General features: G+C 37.2%; 1 protein-coding gene across 1 annotated transcript; it reads left to right on the top strand.

The window, feature by feature from the left end:
• The first annotated feature begins 4,777 nt into the window (after positions 1–4,777).
• mettl1 (methyltransferase like 1) lies at positions 4,778–14,659 on the top strand. The gene is made up of 6 exons (XM_034693000.1): positions 4,778–5,016; positions 5,276–5,403; positions 5,502–5,686; positions 9,118–9,231; positions 13,065–13,166; positions 14,160–14,659. The coding sequence occupies exons 1-6, from the start codon at positions 4,937–4,939 to the stop codon at positions 14,274–14,276; spliced, it is 726 nt and encodes a 241-aa protein (XP_034548891.1). The 5' UTR covers positions 4,778–4,936; the 3' UTR covers positions 14,277–14,659.
• Positions 14,660–16,826: the final 2,167 nt, after the last annotated feature.

Here is a 16,826-nt window from a genome sequence, read left to right as displayed (position 1 = left end):
AATAAATGTAAATTTATTTACACATTTCTCCTGTTTGGGTTTGAAGTATCTCAAATTAGTGAAATAAATGACATGATACTGTTCAAGGAAAAGACGGGTATCTGAATAAAGTTCTACTCATAGCCAGTAAAAAAGCTATAACCAGAAACCAGTACAAAGAAAAGAAAACAGAAGAAAGATTACTGGTTTGAAAACATTCAGGATATCTATATAATGGAAAAGCTGACATACCAACTAAAGCTCAGATGACAAACCCACGACAAGAACAGGAGAAAATGGACCACATACACTGAAAGTGAGAACAACAAGTAACTGAACTGTCAGGAAAGTGACTAAGAGGGAGGACTCACATACTAGAAATGCCCCTGAAAATGTTCATGTATGTTCATGTGCTGTTCTATAACTGTTTTCTAAAATAAAATAAAGTTTAAAAAAATAAATGACATGATAAACATGAACGTGTCAAAAGTTGATATCGAAGATCTTCACCTGGTCAAGTGACCTCATGATCTCATTGGTAGATTATTTGTTTTATTTGTTGAAGACTTTGTTCTTCTTCTCAGTTCAAATGTTCTACATGACCCCTCTGCTGTGATATTATTCAAAACACTCAAATTAATAAGTCTCTTATTCCTTTCAGATTAGAATTTTCAGATGGGAATATTGTGAACGTTTTTACCCTCAGGTCACCCCTCCTCCTTAAATTTCAGCATGTGCCTATATAGTATACTTTTAATGTAATGTGTGTAAATGATAAAGGTTCAAATATATATTTGGCTGATATGTCCATGCAGTATTCTTGGATATGTAGATTTATTCAGTAAAAACAGATGCTTTGGTAATGTATGGACCCAAATAGGGAGATTATATGTCTCATGATGAAGTAATAGTATCTTAAGTATTAAGATTACTTTCCTATTTGATTCAAGTCAATTCTTGTAAACAATCCATTAACATTCAAAAATACAAATTAGTTTGAGTTTATTGAAAATCCATTCACATCCTGTTTTTTTTTTTTTTTACATATTTCCAAAACTTAACTTAAAAAATGCATTGGCATAATAACTTTAGGTCACAGGCTAACACTGAAATGCAGCTCCTCTGTGCATCTATGGATATAAAGCAGTCTCATAAAGCCTTGCAGCAGAAGAAAAACATAATGTGTCACCACAGTCTTGACACAGTGAGAAGAGAAGGATATTAGAGTTGACTCAGAAGACACCTGGAGGGAGCTGCAGCATTTCAATTTTACAGACAACACTGGGAAAATGATCACTGGCTGTATAACTGTTAGGACACTAAAAAAACATGATGTGAAGTTTCAGCCAGCACAGAGCAAATCAAACTTGCCTTGAGATTATCAGCTGGGGAAATATGTGATATTTTCAGGGCAGGGGTTGATATTGTGGCTTCAGAAAATAAAAAGAGGGTTTGCAGACTTGCCTATGGCCGCATACAGGTCCCAAATGCATTAATATATGTTGTAAGTGACAGAAGATGATAGAAAAATCATGGAACTGACTTTACTCAAAATAAAGATCCACACTTTGTTACGGCTTGAGCAAAGGACCAGGACCCAAACGCAGAGTACAGAGAAAAAATTATTTATTAAGCAAAAAACCAAGGTTCAACTAAAGCGCCTTGCGGGTAAAAACAACTGAGAAAAAGTACAAAACTAGGAGTAACACAAAATCACCCAAAAAGGGGGAAAAGGTTCTATCAAAAAACTCACAAACAAAAAAACTAGGAATCAATCCTCTGGAAAACACTCGAGATAAGTTCACAGAAAACGTGGCTTGAATCTCCTCAGGAGCAAGGCTACAATGGGACATGGAGCATGCGGCTAGAGGAAATAATCTGGCACTGGAGGAGTGTTTGGTGGCAGCTTAAGAAGCCAGTGCTGATGAGAAAATCAGGGACAGGTGTGCCTGATGAGCCTCACTCCTGAGGAGACCGGCCCCACCCCTACCCATGCAACCTGCAGGCAGAGAGAGAGAGAGTTAGGGCAAATAACAAAAATCAGGACCATAACACACTTTCAACAAAAAGTAAGGGGAGAGTGGGGTGATTTGATATTTTGAGGGAACGGCATGATAGTTATGTCCCCAACTACAACTGACACTTATTTCAGGATGTGGTGCAACTTTGAGAATAATCAGTTTAGTGCAGGCTCAAATTAGGTACATTGCCAGTAGTGGTGGGTGTATCGATTCTGTGGTATGGATATAGCGATTCTCACATGTTACTCATTTGAATATCGATTACTCTAATGAAATATTGATATTAATTAATAAATGTGAAATAAAAGCGCATGTGTCACTTCTGATTCTTTTAGGTTATCTTACTCAGAAGTTTTGTACAGCTCACCCCCTCTCTCTACCTGCAAAACAAAAGAACACAGGTGGCCTAAATGAACTCAATATCCCCGCCCCTAACACATGACCCGTAAATAACCTAACTAACTGATCCCACAATAAACCATATTGTAAACAAACAACACAAATAACACCACAAAAAGTATGTAACAATATCCTACCCTAAACCACAAAATAACATAATATAAACACTTGAATCCCTCATGGCTCCAACATAAAGGATGTTAATGATTTATTATTTATGTGCTTTTCTATATTTATTTTATTGTTTAAAAAATGGACACCGAAGGATTTACATATTAAAGTTGTTGAATGCATTTTATTATTGTTTTTAAAATCCCTGAAAGTATCAGCATCGGTATCGGGTATCGAATAAATTGCCAAAAAAGTATTCGGTATCGTATTGAATCATAAAAGTGTGGTATCGCCCAGCACTAGAGCCCAACCCAGAGGCTGATTTATAATAACAAGACGAAGGTAATGAGATGAACATATCTAGGGGCTCAGATTAGGTATATTGCCAGTGTTTTCTCTGATCTTTTTTTTTTTTTTTGTGATCAAATTTTTATTGTAATTTCTGCAGTAACATACAAACATAGATTAACAAGAAGCAAACAGAATAAAAACCAAAACAAACAGACAGGCAGATCATGTCTTCCAGCTACAGTTGACTCGCACTGTCCTGCTCTACTCTGGGAATCTGTGTTCAGCTCTTTAGTGACCCAGCACTTGGTACTTTGGTCATTATTGTGGTGAGGTTAATTGTTGATGATGATACTGGAAGGTCTTAAATGGTTTGGTTGCTTCATTGTAGATGTTCCTTATTTTATTAAAAAAAAAAATCCTTATTTACTTTAGTGCATTGCCTTTACACTGCTTGGCAGTACCTGTACCCAAATTGACTTGAAGCACTTTGTTACTCTTACTGATCTTGTCAGAATCAGAATCAGAATCAGAATCAGCTTTATTGGCCGGGTATGCTTGAACACACAAGGAATTTGACTTTGGCAAACTGTGCTCTCTTTGTACAAGGCATAAGAATAAGAATAAGACCTACAAATAAAAATAAAATAAAAATAATAACAATAACATCAGCTATAAATACAAAAGAACAACAAGTAGGCATGACTAATATGTACAGGCTAAAATAATATGATTAAGTGCAAGAGTGCTTGTTTCCTCTTGTCTAGATCATTGCTTGTGTTGTTCTTGTTCTCGTATGTACGACGCTTTGGATAAAAGCGTCTGCTAAATGACATTGTAACACTGTAAACCAGGCATGTCCAAAGTATGGCCCGGGGGCCAATTGCGGCCCCAGATCCATTTATTTATGGCCCCAAGCTTCCATCTTAAAACATGTTATTTATAACAAAGAAACTAATCATATTCTAAGTCATCACTACTGGGAATTCTGCAAGGCGGCAATAAAGAAGAAACACAAGAACTCTTAAAGCTGACAGGTTTTCAAAGTAATGTTTTTATCATGATGTGAAAATGTTCTTGATGAACACTGAAAGTTCATAAGACACAAAAGAGGACACAAGACAAGATCAAAATTATGAAATTGTGCAGAAAAGGACAAATTTGGTGCTTAAAAATTGTTCAAAACAAATTATTTTGTTCTAAAAATGTTGACTGCTGGTCAGGAAAGTCTTAAAAACAACATGAAAAAGAAGGGTTATGAAATCCAGATCGTGATCCAGCCATAGAAAAATAATGAGACAATATTTTTCCAACATTGCCCGACCCTAATGAAAAACATTTTCCTCCAGAAGAAGATAAAGTTTGCAATGTTTATGTGGCTTGTAGAGAACTGAGGACTCCCTAGTTACTGATTTATTATGGGGAGAAAAAAAAGTTATTAAATAGAGTTTATATATAACTTTTATGATTACTAAGTCTCAGTAGGAGCCATTGGCCCTCTTTGAAAAATGTTTGGACACCACTGTTGTAAACAAACAGACAAAAAAAAAAAAAAAAGGAAAACACAACAAAACAAAACAACAGGTCCAGAAGAAGAAGGGATTTTAACTGTTGTGAAATACATTTTGTTTTAATTCTGCACTGAAAGATGAGGATGCAAAACCTCTGTTGAACAGATCACATGCCGTGCAGCATCATGAAACCAAAAACCACCACAGAATATAAAACAGCATTTGGAGCTACAGTATAAAGCGGGGGTTTTTACCCTCAAATGCTAACATAGGTGAGTCTACGTGAGCGGACACTTTTGCTCTTGGTAAACTTTAACTGTGGATATAATTTTAAGAATCTGCTTTTACATTTTGGAAGCTTAAATATCTGATGTAGAGGTAGAAACATTTGTCATGGAGCAAGCTAAAGATTGCTCACTTTCGACAAACCTGGCAACCAAGCTGAACAACTCAAAACACGCCTTCTGATGACGTAATCATTCCGCGACTCACCATATACCAACTTCCAGCATGCGTGTCTGGCTCTCACTACGAGTTTTAAGTACAGAAGTAGATACGTGTGTTTAACTTATACTAACGTGACATACCTGAGCGTGTTTTGGATTAACACCTGTATTTGAATCCAACATGAGTTCGTCAATGCCACAGAAGCGCTACTACAGACAGCGAGCCCACGCTAACCCGATGGCTTATCACTCGTTTGATTAGTGAGTGATGTCAATGTGTCTGAGTTTAATACAAAATACAATACATGTAGCATTTTGTTACACTTGTTGAATGCAAATGTACACATGTGATATGGATATGAATTTAGTAGTTTAAGATATTTGTTAGAGGTAACATACTTTGGTATTTCTTGAATACAGAGGCAGGAATAACAAAACTCTTCAGTACCATAAGTGTATCTTCTCAACACTGTCTGTTGCTTTGATGATTTTCAATAATTGGTCCTTTTGCTGATCTTAGTCCTGTCTGTCCTGAGAAGATGGACTGGTCCGAGCTGTATCCAGACGTGTTCACTGGCAGTCCCTCTGATAAAGAGTCCCACAGGGTTGAGTTTGCAGACATTGGATGTGGATATGGGGGGCTTTTAGGTACTGATTTAACTTCAAGTTTTCAAACATGTATTTCAGCCAAATGCCGACTTTGTGTTTCATTGTTTTGCTTTGATTTTCGTCTCTACTTCCCTTAGTGGAGTTATCTCCACTATTCCCAGACAAGCTCATGCTGGGCCTCGAGATCCGATTGAAAGTATCTGATTATGTTCAGGATCGAATTCAGTCACTACGTACCTCTGAGCCAGGGAAGTACCAGAACATCGCCTGCCTTCGCGGGAATGCCATGAAATACCTCCCCAACTTCTTCTCTAAAGGACAGGTGGGTTTGGATCTTTGTAACAAGTGGGTGTGGGTGTGTGTAATAGTGTTTTCTACGGTGGCCCTGAGAGCTCACAGCACTGCAACTTAAGAAAACACATGCAAAAAGACAAAACACAAGCAAATTAAGAAAACATCTTCATCAATTTGACAACACATGAGCAGCATTTAGAAAACGCGGTGCAAAGACCACAACACAACACATTAGAAAAACGCGCTGCAAAGACCACAACACAACACATTAGAAAAAAACGCTGCAAAGACCACAACACAACACATTAGAAAAACACGCTGCAAAGACCACAACACAACACATTAGAAAAACACGCTGCAAAGACCACAACACAACACATTAGAAAAACATGATGCAAAGACCACAACACAACACATTAGAAAAACACGCTGCAAAGACCACAAAACAACACATTAGAAAAACGTGCTGCAAAGACCACAACACAACACATTAGAAAAACATGATGCAAAGACCACAACACAACGGAAGTGTTTCCAGAGGACACTTAAAAGTGATGCACACATACGGACATGCTTGTAGTTTAACAGCAGATCACTGCAATAGGCTGAATCATGCGATCACAATGTTAAAATAAATAAAAAACACTTACTTTTTTATCTCATTTTCCAAAACCACTGACGGTAAGAGAACCTTAATAGCGCTGTGACTCAAAATCTGAGTCAACATCAAGCGTGTCTGGACGTGTCCATCATGCTGCGCATGTGTTGTCCAATTGATGAAGATGTTTTCTTAATTTGCTTGTGTTTTGTCTTTTTGCATGTGTTTTCTTAGTTGCAGTGCTGTGAGCTCTCAGGGCCACCGTAGTTTTCATACCATCTAGATAAAGTTTAGAAGTACAAAAGAAAAAAAAATATTATCAAAAAGCAATTTCACAGCAGTAGCCTACTATTACAATCAAATAATCTTAAATAGACTAAGATGAAATTATTCAAAACAATACAAAACTGAACTTGACATGATCAAAATAGCTACAAAAGTTGCAATGTAGAGCTGGACATGTGTGCAGGAAGGTGCAAGATGATGGTGAGAGCAAAGTCTAGCAGAAATATGCAATATAAAAGGCAGTTATTCGGTCCAGTGTGCGTTAATGTAATGCAACAGTCTGATGTGACATCATCTTTGCTTGAAATTGTTGTATTGTGTAGATGAGGCTATTTGGTTTTGTGTTTGTGTATTTTTAATTTCTGAGAAAATCTAATTAGGCATTTTTGCTCGTCCTCACAGATAATTGCACTTGAAAATTATACTATATTATTTTTTAAATGTGTAATATATCTCTACTTTCGCTATTTAACAGAAAGCTGCATCAATAAATAATTCTACAGTAGCTCCCCCAAGAATAAAGAGGATACATAGAATATACAGTCCTGTATATTTATGCAACAGACCTTACTAATTGCGGACATCATACCCTACTCTCTTCTCCTAAACACTTCCAATAATAACTTCAAAAAAACATTTCAACTGTTGATTGGATTACCACAGCGTCAGTACTTCTTGTACCCTCATAAAGGTAAATTAAAATGTGTTTTATTGTTCAGTCCAAAATCCAGACCCCAGTTCTTATGGCTTTGCGGTGCATATGAACTTTAGGTAAGGACAGGTTTTGTGTGTGCGTTCCCTCATTGCAAGGCATTTGCACATGTTAATCATATTTAATGAATACTTTGTTCTCATTGGATGTTGTCACTCGGCGCCTTAGCAACTAGCTACACTTCAGTAGTATGACAAGCATAACAACGCATAACAACGCAATTGAGGAGTCTGTTTCTTGGGATTGGCTCTGTTTCTCCTCTGTTTCAGTTTGGTCATTGTGGTCATTTTGAATGTGGTCTTAAAAAAAATACAGAAACACTGTGCTGTGGTTGTAACAGCCTCTGAAAATGGCAGCCATCGCCATCATTTGTTGGAGTTAATTGTCATTTATAGTAAAAACAGGTCATCCACATCTTTAAAAACTAAATCCTCTGGCCTCAGTACAGCTAGGTGTACATTTTTTGGCTGCACTGACCATTTCTGTTCCATTTATGTACTACCATACATGGACAATTAATACAAAGCACGTTCAATATAAATAGCAGCTAGTATAGGAAAAAAGCCTGTGGTCCTCTAACAGCTCATCTGATGTGGCCTTTAATAACCTTCAGTGAAAGCTGACAGACTGTCCTGGCGCAGCCAAGGCAATAAGAATAACAGCTCGAATGTTTCTGACTGAAACTTAATTACTTTCCTCATGTTTAACATATGGACTGTATTAATTTATACGGATTGCTCAATAAATCCAGGATTTCCCAACAATGGGGTCATTGACTGACACGCAAGGCATCGCATCAGCTGAGTATAGAGCAGTGCATTTATCCGTTCCAATTAGCTGCGGTAATCTATGACTTGTTAAAACTCTCATTAGATTACACAGTGGGCTTAGTGTACCAGGGTAAATTTAGGTACCCTGAATAAAAAAGTCTTCACCTTAGATGCCCCCGACTGAGTATAAACAGAGAAATGAAAGAGTTACTGCGGCAACACTCCCTTACATATAGAATATGCATTTAATTATTGTTTACAGTAAAAACACACACATTTATTTTATGCTTCTTAATTTTATTTTAATATATTGTAACAGATTAATTATTGTACAGCCTAAGTTCAGGCCTCTAGCCAAGCTGAGATTGAAAGTGTTGGACTCTAACAGACTCTTTTGATATTAGAGGAGTTTGGCTGGCTTTTCTATTATCAGGCTTTGACCGCAGCTTTTGACTTCTATTCATTTACAAGAGATGGATAGTCTCCAGCTTGCTCGACTTTAGTTGTCTCCCTTAACTGTCTCCACCAGGATTTTCAAAGCTGAAAAATAAAAAGCGACCACCCAGACAAGTGCTCAAAATCAAGTCCCAATCCTTCTCACATGCATGATGTGATTTAAGTGTTGAAACAGCATATTCTAAAGGCCTGATATACTTTTTTCCCCCATCCTCTTAGTATGTTTTGTAACCCAAAAATATTTCAGAGTGTGAAATTTTTTCCATCTTCCATCAGCACTGACACATCCCCTGAGGCTCCGGCAATCCCCAGTGATCAAACCCTCATCTTTGTGTCTATACTTGACATTATTTATTTTAACTAATAAAAAGCTACAGGGATGGTTTTTAACGTATCAGCCTGACTGATATCAATGAAGCCTTCACTTGAACTCCTGTCAAAGACTGAGACACAGGGAACTTTATGGAAAGAAAAATCAAGGAGGGAAATTCCAGTTTTGCAATCTACAGTTTTTCAATCTTACCACAAAAGTCATGGAGGCAAGTTTGATATCATGTGTGGGAAGTAATAAGACTTAAAAAGAACAGGTTTTTCTCACTTTGTGCTAACTGTACTGTCTATCTGTTTTTGTCATGTAGCTCAGTAAGATGTTCTTCCTCTTCCCTGACCCTCACTTTAAGAAGACCAAGCACAAATGGAGGATCATCAGCACCACACTGTTGGCAGAGTACGCCTACACACTGAGAGTTGGGGTATGTGTATAAATCCACTTGTTGCAAGTGTGCCTTAAACTTGTTATGTGATTCTTACATTTAATACTATGAGTTTGGACTATTTCTTTGACATGACAAGGCTGTCTTTATGTGTATCGCCTAAAATCACAAATAACTATGTGTCTCAGGGGTTTATGACACTGTCAATCTTTAAATCCTCTGTTTGCATGAGAACATTATCTTCACTAAAATACTTTCAAAAAGTAAAAGAAACTTCAAGAAGAGCAAAACAATTTGAATTCCTTGCCAAATACAGACAGGCCTGCAATATATGCTCTTTCTACAGGATGAAAAAGAATAACTGCTTATACAAAAAATTAGATACATGACTCTGATTGGTCAAATCCCCATATCAACAGTAATAAATGCTCAACTCAAAAGCAAAGCCAGGGACAACCCTATCACACACATGATGAAAACTTAAGTGGCAGATAGTCAGACATTAAGAATCCATGTTTCCCCTGCTGTGCGTCTAATCTTTAAAGATAAAAGTGATGACTTCCTGTGACAGGCTGAGTTATTATCTGAGGGCCACAGTGTTAGCTTGGTCTCTACCTGCAGCAGGTGTGCTTCATGAACCAGCTCTCCTCACCTCCATGCATCTGTCTCATCTTCATTGAGGATTTTTACCCCCGGTGTGCATTAATGACAAAGACACAACCAGGGGACATCTGTTTAGAATAGAATATATTTGTATTGTCATTGTACATTGTACAATGAAATTGAGTTGCCGCTATCACCTTAAGAAACTCCGCGTCTAAAGATAAAGATAAGATGTTACTTTATTGATCCCTGGGGGGAAATTCTGTTGTTACAGCAACCCAGACATAAATACAATCAAGAAAGAAGTTTCAATAAGTAAAAATAAAAATATAATAAGTAAAAATAAAAATAGATAAATAAAGCTAGAATACAATTTAGATATATACAATGTTACAAATGGAATTTAAATTAAATAGAAGTAATTACAGGCAGTATTAAAAAAATTCACTAGTGACAGGTTGACATGGTGTGATTATGGTTGGTAATGACAAATTAAGCAATAAATAAAAATAATATGGGTATGTAATATGACCATGAGTTGTAGTTAGAATAATAATGTAATATAACGTCATATAATATGGCAAGATAATTATAATATAGTATATTATGCATTATAACGCCAGCAGCAGTCAACAGAGAGAGTTCGGGATGAGATGATGGAGTGTGACAGACAGAGCAGGGATGGTATGGATCTGTTGATGGGGGGTGGGGGGGTGTCAGTGGTTAGCATGGTGCAGTCTGTGGCCTCAGTTACTGTTTAACAGTCTGATGGCGGTGGGCACAAAGGAGCGCCTGAAGCGTTCAGTCTTGCACCGTGGTGGAATGACAGCTTGATTTAATCCAGTTTGGTGAAACATCAGACACATTTAGTAAGTTTGGATCAACTCCTTGTTGAAAGATTCAGATGCATTTCAGAGTGCTGTGAACTGACTGTCTGTCCAGTGCGCCTGTCTCTGCAGGTGCATTCAAGGACCGTAGTAAATGTGCATACAGTCCTTTCATGGAATTTTTCTGTGAATCAAGAGAATCAAAATACAGTCACAGTGGTCACATCATGAAGGTTTTCTTTTGATTTTTTTGTAGGGACAGGCTGAATTATTTAACTTAAGATATTACAAAAGCAAAGGTGTTAAAAGAGTGAAATGTTGATGATTTTAACACTTGGTATAACCCTGTAACCAATATCTGATCGACTACATGAATTATTTAAAGAGTGAAGATGTTTCAGCAAAAATCAAAGACTAAAATGTTTTGAGTTTCCACCGACTAAAACTAGACTAAAACTCTAAAGGGCTGAAAAGACTAAAATGGGACTTAAACTAACAGGCATTTTCCATCTAAAATAGCCACCAAAATTAACACTGCACCACTGCCTGTTGACCTTGTGGCAAAAACGTTAGTTTCTATCTCAGGTTGGTCTTAACAATCAGTTTATGTTACAGTTATATAGCACCGATGTGAGAGCAGCCCGAGGAGCTGTGGGGATCTATGTTAGGGAAAAGTGGAGCATGACCCTGTCCTGCAAACAGCAGCAGAGCTGTTGAGAGGATCCTCTAAGTTGCAGATCACTACAAGGTTACTTAAACCATAAGGGGTGGTGATAATAGCAGCAGAGTTAAAAGTTGTGACATGTAAAGTAGAATTCTTCAGGGTTGGACAATAACATTTAGCTTTGTGTCGGGTTCTGTTCACCCTGACAGGATTCTAAATTACATATCCACATAATCCCTTACATAATACACTGCTACTTCTCCAAGCCTTCTAAAAAACAGATTTCCTTCAATACTATTTAAGGTGTCTCTTGATTAAGGGATTTCGCATTATTTTGAAAGTTATCCTATGTGATGTCCTATGTGTAAACCAATCCATTAATTTTTTAAAGAATGAAAAGCTGACTCTTAGTGCAGCATCCCTAAGAATCCTCACATTTTTCATCACACTGAGTGCTTAAAGATTTTTCCTCCTCGGTGTAATGTTGGACTAAAGATAAAAAAAACCCACTCTGGATTGTTTCTATTACTTTAAACCAGTTATGATTATCCTGGGTGTCGTAAAGTCGGGGGTTCAGCTTGATCTTGATGAAATTGTCTGGTGGGAATTAGTTTAGGTGCAACATAAATAAGATTATTGCATTTTTCATTTACAACCATCCACAGAAAGAAGCAAGCAGGCCTTCCTTTCTTCCTTTACTCTCCTGATCCAGCATGTAGGTTGTGAGATGGGTGAACACAAAACTGACTCTACTAATGAATTTCATTAAAAATTCAAAAAATTAGAGTTTCACCTGCCTTCTGCTTTAAAAAATTGTATTTTTTCTAACTGTATCAGAGATTTGTTCTTTTGCTATCATCTAATTAACATAAAATAAGCTAAGTTCATCTTATTGATTTCCTCCCCCTTATCATCTTAGCCAATCAATTACCATGTACAGAAATCCACCAATTCACTGAACTAGAATTGAGCAAACAGTGTTTCCTTTAAACGGTTGACTTGTGCACACACCCAGCTGCTGCCTGTCAGAGCAACAGAGGGACACAGGAACAGGGCGTGAGCGCCGATGGAGGTTTTTGGGAACAATGAAAGGCTTGTGCCTAAATTTGGCTTTATCGTTTTTCCTCTGGGGTGTGCATTGATGCATGTGTGTATGTGTATGTGTGTGAGTGTGTAAGCTCTAGAAGGGCCTTAAGCATTGGCACGCTGCCATAATTACGCTGGTGGGGTGGGGAGGCTGTCAAAAAGTGCTCAGTTAAAGAGGCAGTTTCGTAGAAAAATTAATCACAGCTCATTGTTAATGCCTTTTTGAATGAGACTCCACCTGAAACCGACATCAGTCACACCATCTCTTAACCGCCATGACTTCTTTGAATGAAAAAAAACATACGATCAGATATGCATCGATGTGGAAATCTGTGCCATTGCTGAGTTTTCTAGGAAAGCCCTGTTCTAGTAATGTTATCTGTCCATTCTGCAAAAGCAAACTACATTGACATAGGTGATTACCCTCTGTGTTGTCTGTGGGTTATTTATATCTTGACCATTGCTCTGCAATGGTGGTGAAATAAATCACCTCACTCTGAAGCTGTAATGTTAAAAATGAAAATCATCAGTTTGTGTAATCATTATGATCTATGTCTTTTTGATAAAAGCAGCAGGTTTACATTTTCATCTGTTTACATTCATCAAGGTTCAGCCAACAGAGAAACGTTGTTAACTCATTGTTTTCTCAGAACTGTGTTAATAATCCCTCTGTGTTTGTCTGGTCACGTCAGGGTTTGGTGTACACCATCACAGATGTTGAGGAAGTGCACCTCTGGATGGTGAAACACTTCACTGAACATCCACTGTTTGCACGTATCTCTGATGAAGAACTGGTATGTTGATGTGCAGCTTTTAATGCCTGTGTAAAGCATATGGTTTTTTTTTATTCTTCCTTTATTGAGGAAAAGCAAACACTTTACAGTCAGTAGTTATTCTACAGAAGAATGTAACATGTATAGTAGGCAAAACATACTTGATAGTTCTACAGCAATTTAGCTCTTCAATTATTTTTTTTTTTAGGGAACTTAAGACATACAACAGAACATGGGAAGATTACATTTAAAGGGTATAGATGGAAGAGATTGCAAACATCAAATAAAGAGCAAGCCAAAGATAAAATAGAAATTAACCATATCTTCACTCCTTCACAACATTCAGTCAGATGAAATCTGGCCTCACATGTTTAATATATTCTGTCCATTTGGACCAGATTCTATCAAATCTTTCCTTTTGAACCTTGAGGGAGAATGAAAGCCTTTCCAGAATATTAATTTGATATATTATTTCAATCCAGTCATCAATAGTAGGGGGGGGGGGGGGGTCAGATGTGGCCTATTTTTATGTGAAAGAAAAGATGTCAAACTCAAGTTAAAAACATTTTTTATGTTTATCATATATAAGAAATCAAGGGATCATACAGTTAATGCACTACATTGAAACAAATGGCTTGAATGAAACACATCCATCGTCAGATATGTGATTGTTTGTGAATCACTTTTAGATGGTTTGCCATGACAGCACAACCAGAAGAAGTGCTGATTTACTTTGTTACCAAGATTAAGATAAGTGGATTGATAAAGGTGACAAGGTAGGTAATTTATGAATTCTGTTAAAAAATAAAAACTAGGATGAAGAAATTTGATAGCATTCAACATTTGAAGAGGGTTGTTGGCTTGACAGTTTGCTCAGCTAGTGGAAAGTTGAACTGATGAGACATCAGAGCAGTAATAGTCTTTGGAGAGTAACCCAAAAGTTCAGTAAGTAACATAATTTTAATATAACAACTTCTATTTTGATGATGATTTTGTTTCATCTTATTTTGACAGGTTGGTGATGTCATCATAAGTCGTTTGGGTACCTGCACAGAGGAAGGAAAGAAAGTACAGCGGAATGGAGGGAAGAATTTCCTCGCCGTTTTCCGGAGGGTGGAAGATTCAATTTAAGACCAACTGGTTTGGACATGTGTGTTGAACTGAAATAAGAGTCAAATGCAGCTGTCTTTATGGAGGATCCTGCTGCACTGTGCAGCCAGAGGCCATGGCTTTTTCTTTTTCAACAGATGAACAGTTTTTCATGTAGAAATGGACCAACATTTACATCATTTGAGAGTTGAGTATTTCACACTTTGTTTTTCCATCACAAGGGAAGCAGATCAAGATTGGATCTCTATGAAGACTCTGCTTAAGGGGTGTTTTTAAATTGAATTTCACTGATGTTTTTCATTTTCTTTTGCAAGACTTCAGTGCAGTGCTGGTTTGGATTACCTGTAAATCTTGAAATTATTTTAATAAAACCAAAAAGGCGGGATTGTTTGTTTTGCATGTTATGCTTTGTCTTGCTGTTATTTTCCTGCCTTTTCACAAGAAGTTCCTGAGTTAGCCGGATCAGCATTGAATTAAAAAGAACAGCCTCTTTCTTGATTTCAGTCCATGTCCTGGATTTAAAAGAGGCTTGACTGAGCACAGTTAAACAGTTATACTATCTTTTCTAATCCAGCTTCATAACACAGGGCCTTTGTGTTCAGTAACATTTGAAACCTTTTTGAAATTATGAAAACTTGCAGTCTGATATAATTTGGTGTTGGCTTCATGGTGGTAATTCAAGGTTTTGGCAGCTGGATCTCAAATAGATTAGACTGAGAAGTTTACCAGCAATCTACTCCCTCTTGTTTGCTATGGGTCATTATCTGGTTTAAAGATAAACCTGCCTGCTGCAGCACGTCGTGTGAGAAGTGAAGGCAGCACTGAGCACAGGTTAAGTTCAAACAGAGGACTGTAACGGTCATGCTAAAGCTTTTTCCATGCTGTCTTGATGAAATTGTAAGAAAAATGTGATTTGTAGAAACATAAAACCCAAAACCTTTGTGTGGAAATACATTTTAAGACTACAAGCAGCTCTGTCTTCTTTAATTATATTCCCTGATAGAATACAACATTTTTATTAATGTTGCTTCTCCATTGCATCTGTCCAGAAAAAAAACATTATTTTCAGCCACAAGCTCTTTCTTCTACAGACGGTGAAACATGATTTCTGTGCTCACTTTATGGTTTTAATTTTACATTACAAGTTGGTATTTGTCTGTCAGAAGTTGAGAAGCGGGACAGTGCAAGTTTGAGGCCCTCATGCTGCTGCAGGGGGTGGTGATTATGAACAGGACAGCACATGCCTCATTGATAGAAACCTAGACACTGGAAAATTTAGATGATGGCAGAAAGTAATTGAAGCACTCATTCACTAAAAGTCATTAAAGACCGGAAAATATCTATATAATGCCTAGTTGGCGAAAGGCATTGGCATTCTGCCAGAATTTGGCCACATTTGGCAGTTTTCAGTAGCCTGATGGTATGTCTAATTTGTCCATCTTTCAGTATTCTAAAACAAAGAACAAGTGAACTTATTTATTATTATGTAGGCTAAAGTTCAGGAACATTTAAGTAACAATAATACAGGCAGTAAAATGCATGCTCACTCATGCAGCAGTATTTGTTCAGACCCCCGTCTCCAAATGTATCCGCTCCAATCAAACAGTGCGGGGCTATGAGGAAATAGTTCAACGTTTTAATAGTGACGCAACCTCTCTGTGGTCATCAGTTCCCATGAAAAGCAAATTTACAGATGCAAAGGATAAATGATTTATTCTTAAGTAAACAGAGTTTTCTGTAGCCCAAACACTTGTCTATAGGTCATGAAGGGAGATATAAGTATCTCAGTATGCAATTAAATCAGAAAGATGTGTTCCCTGGAATGAAGACTTAACTGAAATAGAAAAAACTCAACCAAAAAAAGCCTTACAAGGGTAAATTCAAAAACGGCTCTCTTACATGAATGAGAACAAAGCAAAGTTCAACAACTTAGTTTCAACAAAGCTTTGAACCAAATCCCATGGCCCTCCATAAAAGTCCAGTTTGCTAAGGAGGAGAGATGTGGCTGGAAGCTTCAAAAACTCAAAGTGAACCTTGAGCTGAAAATTATTTGCTAAACTGCACTGTTAAGAGGGAACTTTATAGCTCAAATGTCTGACTCATTTCCTGAGATCTACATATTCTTTGGTAACCACAGGATGCATTCACCAACTGTTTTATGGTGTGAAAATGTTTAATAGTCAAGTGCATTGAACCTTTAGTGTTGATGAGAAGCTGCAGTCCTGTTATCACTTATTATGACCATGTGGCAAAAAAAAGCTAAAGTACATCATTTAACAATTTAGTTCCATCAGGTCATCAAAAAAGGAGTTTTCATTAATGAGCTGCAGGAAAATCAAAGGATGAAACTTAATGATTAGCACTCGGCAACACCACCAAAGCAATGAGGATGTTGCATCTGCTTCATGCGCAAAGAATTTTTAGCATCTGGTGTCAAAGTGTTTTTAAGTCAAGGGTGAATCTGCCTGTAAATGTGTTTATAGAAGCAGGTGTAACACACTGAATTTCACAAAATCTAAAGTACTGTTTTAACTGTAAATGGACAATGCCCCATTCAACCATTCACACATT

Source organism: Notolabrus celidotus, chromosome 1 (genome assembly GCF_009762535.1).
Source record: "Notolabrus celidotus isolate fNotCel1 chromosome 1, fNotCel1.pri, whole genome shotgun sequence".
In the NCBI taxonomy this organism is placed as follows: Eukaryota; Metazoa; Chordata; class Actinopteri; order Labriformes; family Labridae; genus Notolabrus; species Notolabrus celidotus.
This window is presented reverse-complemented; position numbering and strand designations above follow the sequence as displayed.